The sequence below is a fragment of the Poecilia mexicana genome, unplaced genomic scaffold, assembly GCF_051168715.1.
Source record: "Poecilia mexicana isolate PSO_F unplaced genomic scaffold, ASM5116871v1 scaffold_15, whole genome shotgun sequence".
Classification (NCBI taxonomy): Eukaryota; Metazoa; Chordata; class Actinopteri; order Cyprinodontiformes; family Poeciliidae; genus Poecilia; species Poecilia mexicana.
In genome coordinates, this window is record NW_028263384.1 from 17,722,143 (window position 1) to 17,739,155 (window position 17,013).

The 17,013-nt window shown below is 41.0% G+C and overlaps 1 protein-coding gene and 2 non-coding genes across 4 annotated transcripts; all 3 read left to right on the forward strand.

Moving 5' to 3' along the window:
- The first annotated feature begins 1,473 nt into the window (after positions 1-1,473).
- Positions 1,474-12,239, forward strand: pprc1 (PPARG related coactivator 1). 2 transcript variants are annotated; one of them, XM_088013112.1, is made up of 15 exons: positions 1,504-1,595; positions 3,162-3,189; positions 3,392-3,478; positions 3,600-3,743; positions 5,250-5,327; positions 5,418-7,389; positions 7,853-7,906; positions 8,723-8,783; positions 8,976-9,040; positions 9,209-9,938; positions 10,021-10,212; positions 10,294-10,372; positions 10,477-10,598; positions 10,854-11,005; positions 11,781-12,239. In XM_088013112.1, the coding sequence occupies exons 4-15, from the start codon at positions 3,714-3,716 to the stop codon at positions 11,879-11,881; spliced, it is 3,636 nt and encodes a 1,211-aa protein (XP_087869238.1). In that variant the 5' UTR covers positions 1,504-1,595; positions 3,162-3,189; positions 3,392-3,478; positions 3,600-3,713; the 3' UTR covers positions 11,882-12,239. The 2 variants fall into 2 exon arrangements, with proteins under 2 accessions (XP_014824142.2, XP_087869238.1); XM_014968656.2 differs by lacking the exon at positions 3,162-3,189 and having other exon boundaries at positions 1,474-1,595.
- Positions 10,627-10,766, forward strand: LOC148155316 (small nucleolar RNA SNORA50). Its single transcript, XR_015765549.1, has one exon. It is a non-coding gene; the product is annotated as a small nucleolar RNA SNORA50 (small nucleolar RNA).
- Positions 12,240-15,668: 3,429 nt separating the features above from the next.
- Positions 15,669-15,741, forward strand: trnav-cac (transfer RNA valine (anticodon CAC)). Its single transcript has one exon. It is a non-coding gene; the product is annotated as a tRNA-Val (tRNA).
- The last annotated feature ends 1,272 nt before the right edge of the window (positions 15,742-17,013 follow it).

Below are 17,013 nucleotides of genomic sequence, written 5' to 3' on the forward strand. Positions count from 1 at the left end.
TGGGCTAGAAGCTGCTGTGTGGTTTGGTTCGCCTGTAATCCATTTTTACCTATGAGACTTAGGGATTTGCCAATAGCTTCTCTAAAACTTGCAGTGCAAGTCGTAATGAGAAATTAATCTCCCCCTCCTCCCCCACTTTTGTACTTTACGCTGTTTAATCTCTTCATCTCATCACTGGCTGTTTTCTCATTGCACTTTTCATTTTTATGCTAATTGTTCTTGATGTCTGGTACTGTAGAAACAGGCACATTTAAGAGCAAACTTAGTCATACTGCTGGAAAGGTTGGGCCAAAAGTAACATTTTAACTTAACCAACATGTTTCGACGAGAAGTAATATTAACAGTCTTGATTTAAAAAGGTTTGATGAGAGATAGAAAGATTAGGGTGATGGCAAGAGGCCTTCCAAACTCAAAGACTTCAGCTAAGAGAAATCCTTAAAACACCAGAGGAGACTTGCAAAAAGCTGCAAATGTAAAATGAGTATCATTAGCTATGATGGTAATTAATTATCGACTGGTTATTGAGAAAGTTATTATTAACTTTCAACATAACAGTTGTTATTGAATTCAATTGTATTATTACAACGATCTTCCCCAAAGCTGATTTTTCTTTACATCGGTTTATCATCTGAGAGACGCCTCTCTCATTATCAGAATCAAACTTGTTGTTGAACGAAAATATTTTCAACCTAAATCTCCCAGAACAATGAACATTTAGGGGGGTGAGTACTGCCCTCCACAGGATTTTGTCTTTAATGTACAGTTTTGAATTCAGGTTTGAATGAAATGGCTCTCCATACGAATGGGGCAGAAAGTGAATCACTGCTATTTTCATTGAAAACCAAGTATGAATGTAACACTAATCCTGAGAGTAAATTATTTATCTCTGATTTCATGTAAACTCCATCAGAATGTGCACAACCTTCTATGGAAAACCACAATCTCATAGTGTTATTATTTTAAAGTAAAACCACAGTGTAAAAAATTATCTCATAATTATGACATAATTTCTACATTTGTATTATATCTTGTATTATTTTTCCCTTTTGTTGAATTCCCTAAAAGTGCTTTTTTTTCCCTTTTCCACCGCTCTGTCAACCCTGTTCTGTGTTCTGTCAAATCTTAATTTGAGATTTTTTTTCCCAAATTGATATCTTCTTTTTTTTATTATTCCTGCTTGATGTTTGGTAAGCTCAATAGCATTTTTGTTTTGCATGATTCTCCGTTTCCCAGCGGGTAGTCATAATAAACAATAGAAAGAAAAAAAAATTAGTATTTAGCAAAATGTTTGTTGCTTAGGAAGCCGTACAATCAGGTTTGTAGGCGAACCAGGAAAGAGAACTACAAACAAACGGAAAACGTCGTCACGCGACATTTGACCCTCGGCGTCATTCTGCGTCATTTTGCCGGGATTGCTGAACCACGTGTTTCCTACCGGCTTGCAGTTTGTTCCTCCTCTGATTCACTAGTTTTTCATTCTCAAACGAGGCCCCGGCAGGGAGTGGGCATGCAAGATGGCGGCGCGGTGGGGAACAGGCGAGGAGGCTTTATTAGCGTGCAATTTGGATTTATTCCCATTGGAAACACTAGACGAGGTGAGGAACAACTTGTACTCGTTTTTTCCCAGCGGCTGATATCTGTAGTTGGAGTTTTCTGTGTCTTTGTAGAGCGTTGGCTGTACAAGCTGACGTGCGAAAGTGACACGTGGATGAATGAGTAGTATTACTACATCAAACAATATTTTTTACGTCTTTTTTTAATAACAGAGCGATACCAGTGCGTTGTATTTTTCTTCTTGCAGAATTAGACCAGAATGAACGTTTTGCTGTTCTGATTTCTTTCTGAACGAGAAAGCGTTACTGGGCTACTCTGCTAGTGATAGCCGGGTTATAACTCGTAATAATAATAACAACATCTAAATAAGACATAGTGACAGCTGTGTGATATTATTAAATGCTCGCTTTGGATGACAACACGTGGTTTAGTTGCTGTCAGATGTTTATTATGAAGCTTATTGAATGCATTTTCTCTCCGTGTCCAAGCTAACGCTCACGTGGTGGTGATGATAAAAGAAAGGCAGTCCAGCTCAGCTCACATTTTTATCACACTGTGAGCTTTAAAGTGGTTCTAAGTTGAATTTGTTTACTCTATCCAATTACTACCCTGAGTGATTTAGATAGCAGCGCATTGCAGCAATGTGGCATAAGTCTGCTTACTGCAATGTGGAATAAGTCCGTTTACTCTATGACTGTAACCAGTACAGTCACAAATGGTTTCCAGCACTGGGTCCTGCAGTAGCCATACCGGTTTTCATTCAAACATACTTGTGGACTTACAGCCACATGTGTTTATTCACACATGCGCAGGAGGGAGGGTTATCGTTGCCTTCTGTTCTCCACGCATATTGTCTTACAGTGTAAATTAAGCGTAGTAACACCTTGTGGAGTAACTCTTCTATGAATAAGGGGTTATAATTACACACTTTGCTTTGCAGATTTAAAAGGATAATAATGCAGAGATGGAGGGCCCTGCTATGGTTTGTTGTAGTGCAACACGTGGGTAGTGCAGCCTTCCTGTGGACGGAAAGTGGGAAGGCTCAAATATGTCTGCGCTGTAGATAGAAACACGTGGGTCAGTCAGTGTAGCGGGTTAATGGATTAAAATGAAAGGGTGTTTTTGTGTGTGTGTGTGTGTTTTTTTTTTTCATATATGCCAAAGTGCATTTTAAGGTGTAGTAATTAACTTGCAATGGAGAAGTAAAATGACACTGATACCTGTTTAAGACAATTTACTAAGCCATGTAATTAAAGGAATGTGATAAGTCTTGTAACATTTTTATTTGAGATTGTCTTGCAGCAAGTAGTTCTGTTTTAAAACAAAATGTAATTGCTTTTTATTTAAATCAGAAAAAGCACAAAAAAACAAATAAATATCCTGGTTAAGACAAAACACTTTTTGCTAGTTCGCCGTTAGCAAAGTATTAGGTGCAAAAAGCTGATTTTAGCTGGTTTATTAGCTGGGATAGAGTCTGCAGTTGGCAGCTTAAAACCAGACTCTTGGGTGGGGCTCCTTTGGTTTAGCAGCTCCACTGTTCAGTGTTTTCACCGCACCTGAATTTGTCTGTCCTGGTAAAAAACGTAACAGTCTTTTTTTTTTTCCAGCCCACTCACCTGCAGTGTGCAGCAACAGGTAAGGGGAGAGAAAACTCCCCTTCTACGCTAATCACTGGGGGACTTTTTCTGGTATCTCATTAAAGGGTCTTTAAATCTCAAAAACGAATACGGTCGTTACAGATGACTTGATGTGTATTTATAAGCTGATGACATGATTTGCCATTTCTTTGTTTGCAACCATAAAAACTGGAGCGTTTTGTCCTCTTGTCTCTGTCCAGCCTGCAGGGCTCAGCTCTGAGGAAAGCCTCCAAAGCTACATCGACCCCTCCATCCTTTCCATCTTCGAGGACGTGCCAACGTTAGAGGCAAGACAGATCTTTACCTTTGCATCTTAAAAAAAAAAAAAAAAAAAAAAACAGAAAAAAAAATGTTTGAGGCTTTTATTTTTAAAGCTCTGAATAAATAGATTGAACAACTTAAACCCAGGCTAAAGGTTTCGATGAAGACAGCGAGGCCACACTGCTGACAGCTTTGACGGAGATACTTGACAACGTAGACGATGAGAACCTGTCGCCGTTCGACACGCTGCCTGACTCAGACATGCTGTCCAAGGGCCGGGAACACTCTCCGGTGAGTGCTCTCATCTTGTTCAAACTCTTTGAAAATCACTTTTGTCTTTGAACATGAAACACGGAGTAAAAGGGGAAATTGGAACTGTACATACGTACCTCTCTCTCTCTCTCTAGAGGTAGAATACGGTCATGCAGCCTGAAACATGTATAGAGTATAATATCCCTAAATCTTCTGTTTTGTCCTGGTTGACAGTTGAGTGTGTTTCCACTCTGAGGTACAGCTAATATTTATTGCAACTAAGAGATGGGGGAAGAAAAGTCTTCCATCACTTGAGAATTCATTTCCAGCTGTACAACAGGAATGCTTGGCATTGGATGCAAACACAGCGTTCAAACTAGTTCAGTACTTCGGCTTTATTGGTCTGCAGAGAGGAATCGCTGCCCAAAGCAAACAATCCAGTGTGAGATGCATATAAAAAAACAAAACCCCAATAAAATCAGACTAATTGTTTCATAGTAGCTGCAGTTTAGAATCTAAGTAAAGTCACTCTAGATTATTGGAAACGTGTTACTGTAACACATCAGTCATGAAAATAAAAAGCAGTAATTTTCAGCACAAAAACTAAACCCACTGACTTTGTCTCACAGATTTCACATAATGACTTATGTAATTTAAATCAGAACTCCATGAAAACATGTTGAAAACTGTAATAATCAAAGGTGCTTTGTCCATGCAGACCTTTGTGTGAACATGATTAGAAGTAAGAGGAGACGGCTCTGGTCAGGATTACAGCCTAGTCTTCTGCAAACATAACTTGCATATTTCATGTTGGTTACACTCTGCAGCAGAACTGCAATCCCTCCAAAGTTGGAAGAGGTCTGCCTTATTAACAGATTTGTTATACTTGCAGCTTGCGAGACGTAACAAAATATGTATTATATGAAACATAAGCGTTTAACGATGGTTGTTTTCTATCCATTAAAAGATTTGCTAGAGCAGAGGTGCCCAGACTGTGGTGCGCGGGAAGCCGTCTGGATGTTCAACCAGACAGCCATTTGTAATCCATAGGGGGGGCCCAGAAAAAGTTTGGGAACCACTGTGCTAGAGTGAGAACCCGTCCAGTACTTACTGCTGAAACTGGAAGTTTATGTTGCTCATTTAATAATACTTCCATTCTTGACTGATTTGTTTCATTATCATTGATCACAACCATGGTAAAACAAGGATATTAAATGTGGGTGGTGGGGTTTAAATGTTTTCAAGTAAAAATACCAAATACTCCTGTTGTAAAATTTAAAGTTAACTGAAACATAAACTTTGAAGGAGTCTAAACTGGGAGATTAAATTAACAAAAATAAGCGTTATTTTTGACCAGCCTCACACAACAAGCCTCAATCCGTGTTTCAGAGTAGACATGTGGTAGAGTTCCCTCCTGATTCTACTTCCTGCTGTAAAAAAAAAAAAAAATTAACCCAGCCAACTGCCATGTTTCCTGGAAATGTTCTAGTAGTGGGAGCATACCTTCTGAGTCCAAACGTTAATATCATTATGCTCTGTCTCCAGCTCAGGAGAATGCTGTGCCTGTCTCGTTCACCTCAGAAAGACTCGTTCGGTAGCACCAGGCCGTTATCAGGAGGAAAGGTAAACTGTTCACTCATAAAAACCCTTTACAAAATACTCCAGAAGACGAATGGAGAGATTTGACTGGATGTTTTCCTTCTTGGTGCCCAGAACCTGTCCAGGATGCAAGGGGTCTGTGTCCAGAGGAGTGATGGGGAGGAAGAGGAGGACGGCTCCTTCACTCAGAGCCCAGACAGGCTAGAGTCTTCTCCAGACCCTCCAGGTTGGGAAGGTCTGCCATTGCCGCTCCCTATCCTCTTGGAGCAGGAGGGTCAAGAAGGTCTCTCGGTTAGCCTGGCAGATTTGGTCCGGCACATGCACCCATACTGCATGGCCATATCTGTGGAGAATGAAGAGGGAGAGCAGATGCTGCCTGAAGGGGGAATAGTGCTTGAGGTTGTGGACCAGAGTGAAAACGGAGAACCTATCTTTACCATCCCGAACATGGATCTGTCTTATCCTCTTCATCAGCCGCTCCCAGAAAACGAGATCAAACCAGAAGCAGCAGAAGACGAGCTGGCCGACAGTTCAGAGCATATAGTAGTCGACGATGAAGATGACGTCCCTGTTAGGAAAACCTTTGAAATCGCTCCTGCTGATACGCCAGTGGCACGTTTAGATGTGAGCAATAAAGTCAAGAGGAAAAAGGAGAGAAAAACAACAAGCCCAGCAAGAAGGAAAAAGAAATGTAATGAGAAGCAGCAGTCTGAACTAGTAGAAGGAAGGGTCCTCAGGAGCGGCACAGTCAGAAGGGTGGTAATGGATCCCCCCAAAAAGCCTCAGACAGGCTCCGGTAAAGAAAAAGTACAGAAAAGCCAAAAGGTTCCCTCTGCCTCTTCTACACCTGAGCCGCTTCTAAAACCTGAAGGAATAAAACAAATCAAACCGGAGAAGGAAAACACCACTGCAGCTCAGGCTCCTGAAACCAATGAGAAACACGTCTCACCTCTGCTGCCCGAATGGAGCGCAACCCTGACACCCGAGGAAAGTCGGCTGACGTGTTCAGCTGCAGCTGTGAGCTCCCAGCAGCCCAGCAAAACACCGAAACAGTCAGCCACTGCCCCAGAAGAAAAAGAAAGCTCGTCATCTGCTTCCTCCGTTTCCCTCCCTCTGGTATCTTCAGAGGCCCCTGCAGCTGCTGCAGTTCCCGAGATCTCCCCGCCTGCCAGCATTACCCCCGCAGTCCCAGAGGCCAAACCCAAGCCGCTCAGCCTGGAGGAGTACAGGCGACTCCGGCAGCAAAAAAAGCCGGCTCCGGTGGAGAAACAAGACAAGAGCGTCACCAGGTGGCCCAGCCTTCCAGAGCTCCCCAAAGAGCTACCCCCTTTGCCCCACCTTCCTGACCCCAACCCCAGGGATCCCAGACGTGCAAACCCCGTGGCAGCAAGGAAAGAAGTGGAGGAGGCCAAACCTGCCTGGCGGCCGAAGGGACCCTGTGCACCCCCCACCCCAGAGGCTCTGCTGCAGCCGCCAGCTTACATGATTTCTTCATCCACCAAAGCCTCACCCGCTGTTCCTGTTTCTAAGCCCCAGCAAACGCAGGAGCCTTCCAAACTGCTCCAAAATCCCCAAACTGTTCCCCCTGATTCAGCGAAAACTGCAGCTGCACATCCAGATGCAGCTGCCAAGCCTACAGAACCTCATGTGCCTCAGAGCTTTGCTCCTCCTGCTTCTTTAAAGCCTTTAGTCCAAGTTGTGTCTTCAGCAGATGGGAGGCATTCCCCTTCTGCTTCAGGAAGAAAAGGTGAAACCGAGTCCATTAATCCAAAGTCTGTACAGGACACTAAAGTCTGCCCAGAAACCACTACAGATGTACACAAACCCACAGATGCTTCCCAGGATATGCCTGGGATCGCCGTTTCTACCTCATCAGGTGGCCCACTCGCATCCGACAGAAAGTCGTCCAAACCCGCAACCAAAGAACAAAGTGTCCAACCCCGTGCTGCCGTCTCTGTGAATCCCCATCATCACAAAAACCATTCTGCTCTGGTTGAATCTAAACAAGAATCTACTACAGCCATGAAACCACAAAGAGCCAAGAGCAACACGCAAGAGCTGATCGAATCATTCACTAGTGAAATAGGTGAGTTTGGATGCTTCATAGAGAATATTCCAGAATGTTTTATTAGCGATGCACCAATAAACATTTTAACTATTTGACTTGCCAACAGTAAAATTGGGATCAAACAGCTTTAAAAATATGTTTTCTCTATTCTTCCTGCTATTGATTATTTATATTAAGATCAGAGGGGAAAATTTATTAACATTTTAAACATGTTGAAACTGTGTTTCATTAGCGATTAGCACAGCTAGCAATACAAAATAATCAATATGTGTGTATTTGCTGGGGAAGATTCCTACAACGGATAACTCCAGAGTATCTGCACATCCTTAAAAAAAGTTTCAATTCATGCTTCTTGGTGCATCGGTAGGCTTCTCTTTTCTCTAGTATAACTGTGAGCCATGCATGCATGTCTGAAAGTTCAGTCAATGTTGCTCTGGTACACACACTGTACTTATGAGTGTAACGTTTGTGTCTTTTAAAGGTATTGAAGCTGCTGATCTGACGAGCTTACTAGAGCAGTTTGAGGAGACTCAAGGTAACCGCTCTTGATTTGCTACCATCTGCACCCGCTCTTTCTTTTTCCACCTTTTACAGTTCTACTTCCCGTGCATTAAATCTTCGTTGAGGTTGTGATGTTCAGTACCGCAGTGGGTCACGCAGCTCTACTTTAGTATCAAGCTAAAAGCAGCCAGAGGATCATTTTTCATCGTTTCGTAATGGTGACGGGTAAACGGCTCACAACGCTGCAGCGCTACGTTCGGTTGGCAGGAGTTGAACACGTAAAGGAGTCATTTCACGTCAGATGGGAGTTTACTTATGTTTTGACCAACAGAAGGCAGTCAGACATGTGACAGGGTTTAGCTTTACATGACGATTTGTATGTAAGAGAGATTGGTTCTGCAGGGGGCTCCTGTGTTCTCTGCTGCTGGAATTCTGCCTTGTCTGCAGATCCATTTAACCGTCACCCTGCTGTCTTTGTGTGGGCTGATGCACAAGAGGCAGCAGATTAGAAACAACTGGTTGGGCTACGCAGTGCAGCAAGTCCGGTCAGAGCTAGGCAGTTCCGGTATGAGGTTCCCACGGTGTCGACGTAGCTTCCTATACCAACACAGATGATGCAACATTTCAGTGGTCTTTACATCACAACTTTTAAAATCCTTAGTATTGTAAGCCTTAATAATGGTTGCCAAGACATTTCTAGTCAGCACTAGTTAAATAATGAATTCTGAAATCATCTAAATCCATTTTACACCGCTTCAACTGCATGATCTCGTTGTCTCTTTTTGGCATTTGCTTTCCCAATAATGTCCATCTGCTGACACATTCGTCTCCCTGTTCCCTATTCTTTTAGCAAAAGAGGAGAAATGTGTGCCGGAGGTCTCTGGTAGAGCAGCAGCTGTAGGAAACTCGAGGTGAGTTACCCTACAGCCCTTTATGCTGCTCTGGATTACTGACTTGGTTCTAGTGTGTGGAGGTGACCTAAATTCACCTTTTGCCAAGACCTACCGCAAAAACTCCCATTTGCCGGTCCTCATGTCTAAATTGGGCCTGAAGACCACCAGAGCACTGCTAACCGAAGTGCTAACACACCGTTTGCTTTGCAGAGCTGCATCGATTCCAGAGAAAGCTGATCAGTGTGAAAGAACTAATGACCTCTCCAAGGCTGCAGGTAATTTAGTCAAAACACAATTAAGTCTTTGTTCAGCTTTTGCTTTAAATGAAAGTATAGCTTCACTTCGATTCGTTCCTTTCAGATTTAATATCCGAGCTAAAGCAGCCAAAGCACTGAGCTTATTGGCAAACATCGGGTGCTCACCATTTCTATTTTTCTCTTCAGCTCTGGCTCCCAAGACCGCTTCTCCCAACCAGATGTGGAAACCTCTGGCCCCTGTGGCTCTGCTGGGAAAGCCCAATAACCCTGAAGCTCCCAAGTCCACCCCCTCCAAGGTGATCCAGATAGAAGCCCAGCCTCTGCCCCCGGTTAGGGTCCGTAGTAAAGCCACTCCCGCTGCTGCCCCCGTGGCCCCGGATGTGGCGTGCATGGATCATGACTATTGCCTCTCCAACAAAAGTGTTTCACCTGGCGAGTCAGGCAAGCGCTGGAACATTAAACAGCAATCTGTCTTCACCATTAAGCCCCTCAGGCAACAACAGTCAAGCCCACCGCCAACACTTCCACCAGTATTGGCAGCATCTCCACAGGAAGCCGCAAATTCTGTGATTTCACCCAGAACTCAAGATTGTCCACCAACCGTTCAAGCCCAGAAGAACAGATTCGCTCAAGCCCAGAAGAACAGAGACGCGTCGGAGCAATGCTCCGTCACGGAGACTTCGGATTTTTCTCCATCCCAACAGCAGCGTGTCACAAGCCCCAGAAGGGGGCCATCAGGGAGGTCCTACCGCCGATACGTTGCTTCTCGGACCCCCAGTCCCAGCTGTAGTCCCAAAGAAAGAACTCGTGGGAGGTCAAGAAAAAGATTTTACCGCTCCCCCAGCCCGACTTCCAGCTGCTCAGATGCCTACACCTCCAGATCCCGGTCTAGGTCCAACTCTCCAGCAAAGAAAAGGTTTGTTTCTTGGGTTTGTTGATCCATCGTTAGCAAGTTCTTTCAATTTTTCTTACACCGTTTCTTACTTTTCGTTCTGTAGGTATCGACACCGCAACTCGGACAGCAGTCTAAGCTCCTCATCCCGATCCTCCTCTCGCTCTTCTCCCTCTTTGTCTCGGTCCCCTCCGCGGAGGAGGAGGTACTCGTATTCCTCCTCTCGCTCTGGGTCCTGGAGCCGCTCCACGTCACGATCCCCTTCCCCTCAGTGGAGTAGAAGCAGGGGGTTGCACAGGTACTTGAGTCTTGCTTTTCTGTAGACATGTAACTTTTTCAATGCTGCAGTTACTTTAAAATAACTTATCTTCTCTTTCAGCCCCTCATACAGGTCTAGATACTGTACTGGCACGAAGACAAATGTGGAAGAGACAAAGAGGCGAAAGGAGAAAGCCATTGTAAGTTCAGAGTAAAATGACAGATTTTATGTCGAATTTAAAATATTGAACTTGTTTATAATCTAATTGGATCTGCTTTTACTTATGTTTTTTTTTTTCCCCAGGAGGAGAGGCGGGTTGTTTATGTCGGCAAAATTCGGGGAAGCATGACCCAAAGAGAGCTCAGGGAGCGCTTCTCTTTATTTGGAGAAATTGAGGAATGTACCCTGCACTTTAGAGAACACGGGTGAGTAAATCCGTTTAATATTAATCGATCGCACTGTCTTTGAACCTGGTGGGTCTTGCTTGTGACCTCCTTGGCCAAGCTACAGTGCAACAGCAAATCCAAGCTTGTTCATAACTGGGGCCTCCTGGCAACATCCCCAGGCCGCCTTTTTAAAAGCAAGCTACATTCAGCGACGGAGGTCTTCTACTACTTTGTGTGGACACTTTTGTGTTAAAACTGAAAAATAATTTGCTGAAATGTTGTCATCTCTCCCAGGGATAACTATGGGTTTGTAACTTACTACAACACCAAGGATGCGTTTACAGCCATTGAAAATGGCAGTAAGCTGCGTAAACCTGATGAGCTCCCCTTTGACCTCTGTTTTGGTGGAAGGAGACAGTTCTGTCAGTCCAACTACGCTGATTTAGGTGAGCATGCCAGAGGTTCTGCTGCCCCCCTGTCCCCCACATGATTTCATTGGTGTTATGAAATATTTCTATTATGGGTGGCAGAATATTTAACATGGTTTGTATAGTTTAGTGTTAATGCCGCTGTCGCCTCTCAATAAATTAGTATTAGTAAATTGGAACACTCTGGCCATTTTCTTTATCCCTCATTGGCCCTGATTTCTCTCCTTACATCATCTCTGGTTCAACATTGGCTGAAGATGAACAGTGTGACAGTCGTAGCTTATATCCTGGACATGTTTGTGTCTGGTGGGTCTTTGAGCAGTGACTTCAGGTGCAGTTAAAACCTTGTGAGTCTCATTTAAACTCTTGAAGAATTTTTATTTTCTCTCACACTTTTTCCTTCCATTAATTGCTTGAATACAGACCAGTGAACAGGCAACTTCTTCAGCAAGGACCTTTTGTGACTTGAGCTGCGCCTAAATAATGATCCGATTTTCTGAGGAACTTAATTTTGGGTTTAGTTTAGCTGCAGGAACAGTAAATAGACACTTATAGCTCAACGACCTGCGTTACAAGTCTGTAGGAGTTTCACTTTTTGAAATAAGTAATTAATTTATTGAGATGCTCCTGTGAATCATTCAACTCAAAATTGAACATTGAGCTTTAAAAAAAACCCCAGAATAATTTAGACTTAAAACACTTGAGCTTATGCTGTAAATTCTCAGCTTGAATAATACAGATTTCAGACTTTAATGTTGCTGTCTTTGTGATATATTTCCCTTTTTCTTTTTAGATTCAAGCAGAGAGTATGACCCATTTCCTACAAAAGGCAAATATCATGCACTAGACTTCGACACTTTACTGAAGCAGGCTCAGCAGAATCTGAAGAGGTAACAGGAGGTCTGCACCAGGAAGCTGCTGACATTTACCTCAGTCGACTGATGTCTCTGCACCTGCAACACTGTTTTCACATTTTGGTTGCTGAATCATGATTATTTTTGTGTTCGTTTCTCCAAGCTAACACCTTCTATTGAAGTGAAAATTTATAATGAAACTTTAAAAGAAGTTTAAAAAAAATGGAATAAATGGGAAAAAAGTGTTTCTTTTTATTTAAATGTACAATTGAAATTAAATTGTATGGAGGGAATACTTTTAAAAGTAAAAAAAAAAGGAGTTGAGCTTCCTTGTTTTTGGCAGAGTATGTAATGCATTTAAATGTACTACACGCTTGAATAAAAAAAAGCCAAACTAAGGTTATGGTGTCATGTTTTTGATTTTTACATTAGTTGCTGTTGTTTTGAGTTAACCACTGATTTAAAAAAAACAACAAAAAACAATCTGGACACATTCCAGGATTACAAGCCAATCTCCAACCTTTCATTCATCACCAAAGTTATTGAAAAAGCTGTTTTCAACAATTAAACAGCTTCTTGATGTCTTTCAATTTGGTTTCCATGCTCACCACAGTACTGAGGCTCCCCTTGTCAGTGTTCAACACTGTGCCTATCCACAGTCTGTATCTACATAGATACAGATGTTGGAAGAACCACAGTGCTGGTTCTGTAGGACCTCAGCGCAGCATTCAACATTATTGAGAGCTGGCTTGAACTCTCTAGCACAGTACTGAATTGGTTTGAGTCCTACCTAATGAACAGGAACTTTTACGTGTCGATAGGTAACTTTTCATTGGAGTGGACAGAAGTGACGAGCAGATGCCAGAGTTTAATCGTGGGGCCCCTCTTATTTAATATTTACATGATCCTGTTGCCTCAGATTATAAAGAAAAAAGATTAGTTACAACTATGCAGATGATGCGCAGCTCTGCATTATGACTATGAACCCATTCAAACACAGAGCAAGTGCACAGAATAAATCAATGTGTGGATGTGCCATAATTTTCTTCAACTGAACAGAAACAAAACCAAAGTTAATTTTGGACCTAAAGAGAAATGATAAAGAGTCAGCATGCACCTTCCGCTATTATAAGTGGAAACCACTCATCAGGCCTGAAATCTGTGTTTAGTGATGGACCCAGATCTGAACCTTCAGAAACACACAAAGTTGGCCTTCTATTACCTGAAGTACATTTGCAGGATTAAAAAACAAATATCCCAGAAGATCTAGAGAAACTTATTCAAGTGTTTGAGCACATCTCCCCAGTTCTAAAGTACTTAACAATGGCTACTGGTAGTTCCGAATATAGACTTTAAAATACTTGTGTTAGTTTTTAAATTGCTGAAAGACATAGCATCAGAATACATTAGAGATCTTTTATCATATAAACCTTATAGACCACTCAGTTCTATTGGTTCAAGTCTACTCTGCAACCCCAGAATCAGAAACAAATATGGAGGAAACTGCATTGAGTTTTTACGTTCCACTAATATGGAATAAACTTCCAGGAAACTGCAAAAATGCTAAAACACTTTAAATCAAGGCTAAAACCTTGTATATATTTTTAAAGTTTCCTTTAACTAGTAACTGGAAAATAGACTAATTATGGTCTAAATCACATGTGTCAAACTCAAGGCCCGCGGGCCACATGTGGCCCGCCATGTCATTGTATGTGGCCCGCCCAGCATTTTATAGGCTGATGATTGACTTAAAATAGGTTTTGAGCACGAATTGTCTACAAACTACATCTCCCACAATGCATTCCGATTGTTACCAGCCAATATTACGGCTTCTCGCCACTAGAGAGCAGCAGAGTCACCTCAAGCGAATAAAACTGAGACATCATGTTGCGCTAGACTTTTTTTTTTGTTAACCGCTATTTTGACCGACAACATAAAAAAAACAAAAAAACAAAAACACAAACCAGTCATGTACTATTTTTATCCGTGAAATCACAATCATATTAACATCGGCTATTTAGTCGCATTTTATGCGGTTTAGTTAATATTCACCGTGAATCCAGATCCCATCACAAATTAAGCAGATAAATGTATCTACATTTTCTCGTAGTGACAAAAACCACTGACTGGCCTCAATAACTTATAATAAATTAAGCGACTTCACTTAAATTAGCATCACTTCACCCGCTGGGGTCTGAACGCACTTCCTCCTGGTTCCCATCTGCAGAAAAATCTGCTGCTAATTCATCAGTCAGTTGGATCTGTCTGATCCAAACAGATCAACTGAACTTTGTCTGTGAGTGTTTTACCCTGCGCGGTCAGGATTATTTATTTATTTATTTATTTATTTATTTATTTATTTATTTTTTGCGTGGTTTCGCTTCTCCGAAACGGACAGATGTTACGTCTGCAGCTCCTCCAGAGCAACGCTCTCACGTGCACCAAGAAGGCTCCATTTGTTAAATCCGATGGATGAGTTACTTCCAGCGGTTTCTCAGTCTTCGCAGCGGTGGAGCGGCGTCCGCAGTGGTTGAGCAGCGGACTGCGCATGTTACAGTCTAATTAACTTTTGCATCGTCATTTATTTCCTCAAGATAAACTGCCGGCTCCTCAAATGGATTAACACGTTGATTTCTCTTTAGTTTTCTCTGATCTGTAATGGAGACTTGAATTCAACCAAAGGTTTGTAATGCGCTTCCTAACCATTTTTTTATTTGTAAGTATTGATTTTATATTTTAGCCAAGACTCTGTCTCTGCTAATGACATCTTCAAAAAAAATTTTGATCCCAGTCTTACTTTATGGACTGAACAGACACCATTATACATGTTGAACTGTAAATTTTATTTTAGGAACCATTTTTATTTGTAAGTATTGATTTTATTTTTGAACCATTTTTAATTTTTAAGTGTTGATTTTATTTTTGAAACCTTATTTATTTTGAAGTGTTGATATAATTTTTGAAACCTTATTTATTGTAAAGTGTTGATTTTATTTTTGAAACCTTATTTATTGTAAAGTGTTGATTTTATTTTTGAACCATTTTTAAGTATTGATTTTATTTTTGAAACCTGATTTATTGTAAAGTGTTGATTTTATTTTTGAACCATTTTTAAGTATTGATTTTATTTTTGAAACCTTATTTATTGTAAAGTGTTGATTTTATTTTTGAACCCTTATTTATTTTGAAGTGTTGATTGTCTGAAGGACCTTAGACATGAATTGCCCCATACGGGGTTTGAACCGATGACCTCAGCATTACCAGCACGGTGCTCTAACCTGCTGAGCTAACTCACCTACCTTACAAACTGCTGAGTTTCCATGGATTTAAGAAGAACTTACATGATCTTACCACAATGAAGATTTGATAAAAGTGCGTATATTCTAATGTTTTTCAAAACAACATACATAATATTTTATTTTCCAGATATTTTGTATTTTGAAGTGTTGATATTATTTTTGAACCATTTTTAATTCTCAATTGTTGATTGTATTCCAGAGATATTTTTTTATTTTAATGTGTTAATTTTATTTTTGAATCATTTTTTATTTGTAAGTATTGATTTTATTTTATAGCCATTTAGCCAAGTCTCTGTAGAACCATTTGTCTCTGCTAATGACATCTTCAATACAATTTTTTGATCCCAGGCTTAATTTATGGACTGTAATGTGAAATTAGGCACAAGTATAAGTTTGACAGTTTGTTCACCAAGTTTCTGTGCTCTCTGAGAGGATCTGTGAGTATTTGACATTGTTCCATGCCCATCGTTGACATTAGTCTCTAACAAAATGTTGGATCATCTACCAGGAACAGTGGGAAGAGCATGAGTTTCTGTAGTGTAGTGGTTATCACGTTTGCTTCACATGCAAAATGTCTCTGGTTCGAAACCAGACAGAAACAGATTTTGCATGTTCTATTCATCACAGGTGTTTACTAAAGGTCAACAAGGGTTCTGTGGGGTCATGGTCTGTACTCTGAATCCAGGCATCTGAGTGCAAACCTCAGTTGACATTTTCATGCGTTGCATCTCACATCATCAACTTTGGAACCTCAAACTGAAACAAAATAGAGAAGTTCAGTTCCTGTAGTGTAGTGGTTATCATGTTTGCTTTACATGCAATAGGTCTCTGGTTCAAAACCAGACAGAAATGGTTTTTGTAGGTTATGCATCTCTTGGGGTACAGTGAGACAAGAGCCTTCCTCTTCCGTGATGGTTCATTTGCCAATCGACTTCAATGTCTTCTTTGAAATCAAAGCTACTTTACTTCAATTACCAATTGGCAGTTCTATGGCGTAATGCACGTGTCAAACTCAAGGCCATCTTTGCATAAAGTCTATAACGTCTGCCCATGTGACTTGTTTTTATCATTTGTTTTCTTACCTTTAAACACTGATTTAAATATTGTAATTTTTAAACTGAGCACTAATTTTACATCCATGGAAACTCAAATGTAATATTTAAAACTTCAATACATAATTGATAATATGTTGAAGTGGCCCTCGGTGAAATTGCGTTTGACACCCCTGGTCTAGATTACAACTTTTCATTCTCTTTTTCTGCCATAGTAGTGTGTGTCTCTTTTTAAACTACATTTTATTATGTAAAGCACTTTGAACTGCTTTGTAGCTGAGATGTGCTACAAAGCACATCTCATCTATAATTTTTCATTATAACCATGATGTGTACCAGGAGGCAGGTGGGTTACATTTATGCGAGACTGTGAATGTGACATTAATGTACACTGTGTTGAATGTTTTTTTTTTTTTTTTACAAATAAGCTTAAGTTACTAGGCTGTAAGACCAGTCAAACTCAACTTGTTTTTACTATGACATGCTAGCAACTCAGTCCATGTGGCATTAGGTAATGCTGACTCCACAAAAAGTACGAACAGAAGATCCGAAAATTGGTTGGGAATTGTTGTTAAAAATGTTTATTTTATACACTAGCACCTATGTTTATTTGTGTTGGACTATAGGCTTATTTTAAAAATCATAAGGCAGGTGAAAAAAAGCAATGTTGCTTTTTCCACCTGCCCAAGAGTGTAAGTCTGCAATTATTTTATTACCATAGTACATTTAAAATGTGAATGTAAGGGGTATCTGTAAAAAGCTGTGGAGATACAGTCACTGAACATATGGACAAATTAAAGCATTTCAAACAGATGGCATAT

Excerpts from the sequence above, each read along its gene's own strand:
- pprc1 (XM_014968656.2), top strand. The coding sequence starts at position 1,515 with ATGGCGGCGCGGTGGGGAACAGGCGAGGAGGCTTTATTAGCGTGCAAT. Across the intron at positions 9,939-10,020 it reads AACTCTCCAGCAAAGAAAAG|GTATCGACACCGCAACTCGG; the intron begins GTTTGTTTCTTG and ends TTCGTTCTGTAG. Across the intron at positions 11,006-11,780 it reads GTCCAACTACGCTGATTTAG|ATTCAAGCAGAGAGTATGAC; the intron begins GTGAGCATGCCA and ends TTTTCTTTTTAG.